Source organism: Cynoglossus semilaevis, chromosome 3 (genome assembly GCF_000523025.1).
Source record: "Cynoglossus semilaevis isolate Cse_v1.0 chromosome 3, Cse_v1.0, whole genome shotgun sequence".
In the NCBI taxonomy this organism is placed as follows: Eukaryota; Metazoa; Chordata; class Actinopteri; order Pleuronectiformes; family Cynoglossidae; genus Cynoglossus; species Cynoglossus semilaevis.
Window position 1 is genome coordinate 9903764 of NC_024309.1, and position 5850 is coordinate 9909613.

At 43.2% G+C, this 5850-nt stretch overlaps 2 protein-coding genes across 4 annotated transcripts in view; one reads left to right on the top strand and one right to left on the bottom strand.

Moving 5' to 3' along the window:
* Positions 1-6: 6 nt before the first annotated feature.
* The window catches only part of ezh2 (enhancer of zeste 2 polycomb repressive complex 2 subunit), a 7047-nt gene continuing 1203 nt past the window's right edge, over positions 7-5850 (bottom strand). For both annotated transcript variants that reach the window (XM_025054784.1, XM_008307889.3), the window contains exons 2-19: positions 5381-5504; positions 5164-5292; positions 4964-5083; positions 4667-4787; positions 4360-4539; positions 4138-4243; positions 3689-3852; positions 2666-2763; positions 2282-2519; positions 1951-2117; positions 1738-1873; positions 1516-1641; positions 1260-1438; positions 941-1036; positions 694-775; positions 503-583; positions 287-371; positions 7-175 (exon numbers count right to left, since the gene is read on the bottom strand). In XM_025054784.1, the coding sequence (XP_024910552.1) occupies positions 115-175; positions 287-371; positions 503-583; positions 694-775; positions 941-1036; positions 1260-1438; positions 1516-1641; positions 1738-1873; positions 1951-2117; positions 2282-2519; positions 2666-2763; positions 3689-3852; positions 4138-4243; positions 4360-4539; positions 4667-4787; positions 4964-5083; positions 5164-5292; positions 5381-5497 (2286 nt within the window). In that variant the 5' untranslated portion in view covers positions 5498-5504 and the 3' untranslated portion in view covers positions 7-114. The remainder of the gene's footprint in view (positions 176-286; positions 372-502; positions 584-693; positions 776-940; positions 1037-1259; positions 1439-1515; positions 1642-1737; positions 1874-1950; positions 2118-2281; positions 2520-2665; positions 2764-3688; positions 3853-4137; positions 4244-4359; positions 4540-4666; positions 4788-4963; positions 5084-5163; positions 5293-5380; positions 5505-5850) is intronic.
* Positions 3144-5850, top strand: part of LOC103377190 (LIM zinc-binding domain-containing Nebulette) — a 46597-nt gene continuing 43890 nt past the window's right edge. For both annotated transcript variants that reach the window (XM_025054780.1, XM_025054782.1), the window contains exon 1: positions 3144-3356. In XM_025054780.1, the coding sequence (XP_024910548.1) occupies positions 3159-3356 (198 nt within the window). In that variant the 5' untranslated portion in view covers positions 3144-3158. The remainder of the gene's footprint in view (positions 3357-5850) is intronic.

The window sequence follows — 5850 nt, forward strand, 5'->3', positions numbered from 1 at the left end:
TTCCCAGATTTCCTGAAGTTGTCGAGCACTTGGATTTCCTGAAGTGTGTTTATGTGCGAGTGTGTGTGTGTGTGTTTTTGTAAGGCCTCTGTGCCGCTGAGGAAGACGTCAGATTCATGCAATCTCCATCTCCCGCTCGATCCCTACGTACTTCAGAGCGTCGGCCTGGCTGTACCTGTGACAGAGACATTACGCCTTTACTTTCATTTTTCAAAAAAAGCTTTTTTTAGAAAAATGTAGAAACTAAATGAAAACACTGAAGAAGAATCTTTCTCTTCTTCCTCACCTGTAGTCAAAGAAAAGCTCCTCTCCGGTCTGGATGGCTCTTTTAGCAAAGATTCCAATTCTGTGATCACCGTTCACCATCATCACTGCACAAACACAGCCCACACAGAGGGAAAAGAACCGTCATTACAGCGTCACCAACAACTAAAATCTGGTGTAGTGATGATAAAAACTGCCGAGTCATGACTTGGCCTCGTCGCTGTGACGTGATGCTAACCTTTAGCGTAGCAGTTTGGATTAACAGAATGGTTTGCGAAGCGGATCTTGTTTCCTTTCCTCGTTGCATCGACGACAAAGTCTGAGAAATAAAAATGTACTAAATGACCATTTGCTTAATGTTTCGCAAAAGTTAAAATAGCAAATTATTTTCTACGATTGTCGATCACAGTTAAAGAAACTGCAGGTTACCGTTGTTGAGGTTAAACAGAAAGCTGCACATGTATTTGTCGTAGACTTTTCCTCTGCGATCAGCTTCATCCTGAGAGATGATCTGCAGAGACCAGGGATTAAATCAGATTCTTTAATAAACGCTGCTGACTGACTGACGCCGAATTTTTAACATCTTACTAACAGAATTTTTATTTTATTTTCCCCTGAGTTTTTTTTTCCTTACCTCTCCACAGTACTCAGAGATGGAGTTTTTTTTTTCCCTTACCTCTCCACAGTACTCAGAGATGAACTCGTTCTTTTGCACCGGCTCTTTGATAAAGATTCCCCAACCTGCCACGTCTGACGGAGCAAGGAGCAGGTGCTGGGGGAGGAAAAAAAAGACTTGAACACTTCACCATCTTTAGTTTGTCATTGGTGAAATGACTCAATGACAGTTTTGAGTTAAACAATAACAGAACAGAACTGGACTGGACTGCAGAATAGATGTTGCTAAATTCAAGTTTAAAGTTTATTATATTTGTCAAATCCTCATAAAGTCCTCATAATGACCCAAAGGTGAATGTTTCGTGGTTCGGTCATGTTACCTTCTTCGCCCCCCTCTGGATGGAGCAGTTCTTGCAGGAGACATTTTTACTGTCCCAGTGATCGGCAGCTCCGCAGGTCAGACAGAGGTCAGGGTCACACTCCCTCACTGCCAGGTAACAGGGACACTGTTTGGTGTTACACTGGGCTTTGCACCGGCAACCTGGGAATCTGTTCTGACCTGCATCATGAAAAGACAGTTGTTATGGTGATTGACTTTGACTCTTATTGACAGCGTTTCTTTTTCGTGTGTCTTACATTCTGAGCTGCACTGGCAGAACTTTTCACAGAAGTTCTGAGCAGTGATGCAGGGACAGGACGAGTCACATGGCTGCCGTGGGTGGTCACATGGTTGGTAGTTGTACACGTGATTGGATGAGCCGTCTGAAAGACAACAGTTTTTGTTTGTTTACTTATTTGTTTGTTTCCACCAGTGGTTGGGTGCGGCAGGTGGGGGCACAGGCGTCCTGAGGCTCTGACCTTTTTTCAGCTGGATCTTACGGCAGTGTGTGGCCCACAGGCGGTGTTTTCTCTTCTTCTTCCTGGGAGGCGTGTCCTCATCCTCAGCAGGTGCTCGGGCGATGATGCTCGACTCCTTCACTCTGAACTCATAAACCTGTGAGATGCACAAGTGTGTGGCTTCATTCCCCTGTTACACAGGTGTCTGAGCTGTATTACTGCCCCTCAGCTCACCTGTCTGCAGGTCTTTGTGGTGATGAGGCGAGCGATGGCACAGTAGTTGTCATAGTATGTCCCGATGAGAACCCTGAAGAGAGACGCCTCCGCGCCGCTCCACTCCACGGACTCTGGTTCTCCGCTCAGCTTCATCTTCACAGGTGTCTGACACCGAGAGTTTCCTTCTACACTCAGTAGTAGATAAAACATACATATGTGACCCAAATAATTAGTCTAAAATAAGTTTATTAAACTTTGAACAGAAGCTAAAAATACAGTCAAACAAACTAGGATGAAAACAGCAGCAGCAGCAGCAGCAAACATTAAGACAAATGAAGTGAGACGATACCTGAACTGCTGGTGTTTTCGTCCTTCTTGTCCTCGTCGTCCTTGTCGTTGTCCCTCTCGTCGTCTTTGCTGCCCTCGTGGTCACTGTCTGTGTCTTTGGTCTCAGAGGAGACGGTGGGCGTGCTGGGTCGGCTGTTGCTGTTTGGCAGACGCCCCCGTCGACGCCCGGCTGTGCGTTTGGAGGGCGTTTTGGCGCGCTCTGCCACCACACCTGCTGGATACTCCCTCACCATCCCGTCCTGCGAGAAGCAGAGAAAGCAGTTTTAGCAATTTTTCTTAAAAACTGACTTAAAAAAAAAATATATATATATATATATATACAATGTGTATATTATGTGTTTTGATGTTAGCGTTTCCTTCTTGGTCCCTTTAGAGAATATCTCACCTGCACCAGGTACATGTAGCAGTCAATGCCACAGGGTTTACTCTCCACCAAGTTCTCCAGGTTCTTGCGTTTGTAGGTGTTTGGAGTTGCGTGGAAAGCTGAAAAAAAAGAAAAATAGAAAGATGAAGATAACCTCAATTAGATTTGAAAACATATAAAACATTTTGGTACAATTTTCAGTAATTAATACACTTTGATCATGATTGATTGATTGATGATAGCTCCAACCCTGTGGGTGTGGCCAGTGGGCTGGTCTTCATAGCTCCAACCCTGTGGGTGTGGCCAGATTTTAAAATAATGTTTTAATGGTGGTTTATTTTACAAAGGTTTTACATGCCTTCAACTAAAGAAGTGCTTAAAAATATTTTAATGCTGGTTTATTTTACAAATGTTTTACATGCCTTCAACTAAAGAAGTGTGTGTGACAGAGAACATCTCTCAGGTTCTGTCTGCAGGGACAGAGCACATGACACTTGATCTTTTACGTGACACCATGACAAAGAGTTGTGGTTCCACACATGATGTCCTGTTTTTAAAATGTGCAGCTCATGCAGTCCTGGAGTTGTGCGGTGTATGGAACACAGGACCAGGTTCTGGTTCTGGATGTAACCACTGCCATGTCAATAATCAAACTTCTGCTCCTGCTGTTCAACAGAACTCTAGACTTGATCTGCTGAGACATGCTCGTGTGGTAAGTCCAACTTGGCTATCCAGAGTGTATAGTAATCAGCAATTATAAAAATGTTTTTGAGAATGTCAACAAATGGAATTGATTGATTTTTTTTAAACTTAGGACAATAGTTGGTAGTTGTTATTATTTACTTTTGTCTCAAATTTCACAAGGTCTCCCCTGGTTTTTTTTTTATCCCCTGGTTAGTGTTTCTAGCACCCCAGGGTAACAGGGGTAAAAACTATCTATTTTAAACCCAAGGCTCTTGAGATTTATCAAGTCAATAATTAACCTCCTCCTCTGGTGTCAAGGGATGTTTTTGCAATGCAGTGTGTGTGCGTTTATATACTAACGGTGGAGGAAGCAGTCGTATTTAAAACAGCGTCTGCAGAACAGGGTGTGGAAGGAGTGCAGACTCTGTTCACGCTGCACTGAGCGAGCATTAGGTCCATCGATGTTTGGGGTACATTCTGGTGGCAGTGCTCCTGGCAGCTGCTGCTCCGTCAGCTCTTTATATCTGAAACAAGGACGACGTCACATCTGTTACAACAACCAGTGTTGAACCATTTTCACTAAATGTTACCAAGACCTTAATTCCAAGAATGCTTTGTGCATTCTTAGTTATTTAATTTAACTCAGTTTCTCAGCACTGTAAAGGCAACATCTGACTAAAAGAACTTTTTTTGTAAAATCTTCTTCAGGTGATATTTCTTTAGGAGTAATAACTTTTTTTGTAAAATCTTCAGGTGATATTTCTTTAGGAGTAAACATTTATGATGAAAATAACTGGCCAGTTGCTCACTTCTCTTTGAGCTCCTCAGTCGATCCCTTGTCAGGGAACATGGAAGAGATTGCTTCAAAAATCTTGTCAGAGGGAAACTTCTTGTTGCCATCATTGACCGTTCGATCTGTAATGACACAACAGCACTACGTTAGCCTGAAAACTCACAGCGCTTTATCCAGGTGGTTTGTCGTAACCACCACGGCTCAAAGGGCTGTCTGAAAAACAAAAACAAAAACTAACTCTCGCTGTTCACGAGCCCGTCGTTGTGGTGCTCATCTAAATGCTCCTTGCCATCGCACATCTCCATCTTCTCCACCTTGTAGTCCTGCTCCTCCTCTTCTTCCTCGTCTTCGTTGTCGCTGTACTGTGAGAGAGCGTTGACCAGCTCCACAAAAATTTCGTCATTGATAAAGCCACACTCTGCATGGAAAAAAAAGGCACCAAATATCTTTGTTGTCTTCACATTTTATAAACTCAGAGAATCACGGGAAGTCAGAAAGAAAAGTGAACATGCCAGATGGAGCAAGGCGTCGTGACTTATCCTCACCTCTGTCCCCGTGAACTTTCCCATCGTAGTTCTTGATGAGCTCTTCTATAAAAGTCCCGTCCTGGTCCAAGATCTCATCGCCCATGTAGGGGATGTTATGGAGAACTGTCTCATCCTCCACCTGGTCCATGATTGTAAGAGAGGATATTACACACATACTCAAAAACAAAGACATTCTCTGGACTCAATGACATATGATGACAGTATAACCACCCTGTATTTTCTTTATGTACTTTGGTTTGAGAGAAATGTCATGACATTAAAACATTTGCTGAAGAGTGTTCACTGTAAACACACCATAAAGTTCTGCTGCAGTGGAGACCACGAGTACATGACGGGCACAGAGGCCACGGCGTTGAGAGTCTTCAGTGGAATCACCTGCCTGGGAAACTCTGAGAAACCGCTGTCCACTGTACACTGAACCAAAAGACGGGAAAGACAAATCAGTGAGAACAAACTAAAAACTTCTTCTGCACATCAGCACCTTTGGAACTGACCTCTCGGGTTCCTCTCAAAGAGCCGACAGACGTCATGATGTGAATGGGCTGAATACGCCTGGTCTTCCACTCCTGGTTCAAAATGTCGGTTCGCTTCATGATTTTATGGCGATTGGTGTTGAACATGCTCTGGAACAGTTGAAGAGGAAAAATCACTGAAGGAACTACATGTTAAAGCTAAATGCAACATGCTTCTGGTCTGTGTGTATGGACCGACCTTGACCTCGTCTGCACGCCTGAAGCGTTTGAGTTGCCGCAGCCTCATGTACTCAGACTTGACCCTCTTCTTCCAGCAGGCAGGGCCTTTTTCGGAGCGTTTCCCTGTGAGCACCATGATCAACCTGCAGCCAAACCAGAGGATGAGTCTTTGTGATGTCGCAAACAACAGTGTTTTAATATCCACAGCGTAAATATGCAAGTTTTATAGTTCTCATCAGGGCACTCATTTAGGCACTCATTAAACCTAATGCTATTTTGGTTGGCTTTTTCTTATTTAATCTGGCAGGATATCAATTCCTTTTAAGTACATTTCAGTCAATTTAAGTCAAGAACACAACACTTTAGAGTCATATAAAATCTACTATTGTAATATTTTGCTACAGTCTCAATCATCAGTGGTTCTGCCTTTAGCCTTGAACACTGACTTATCCTGAATAAACCTTTCACAATATTATTACTATTATTCCT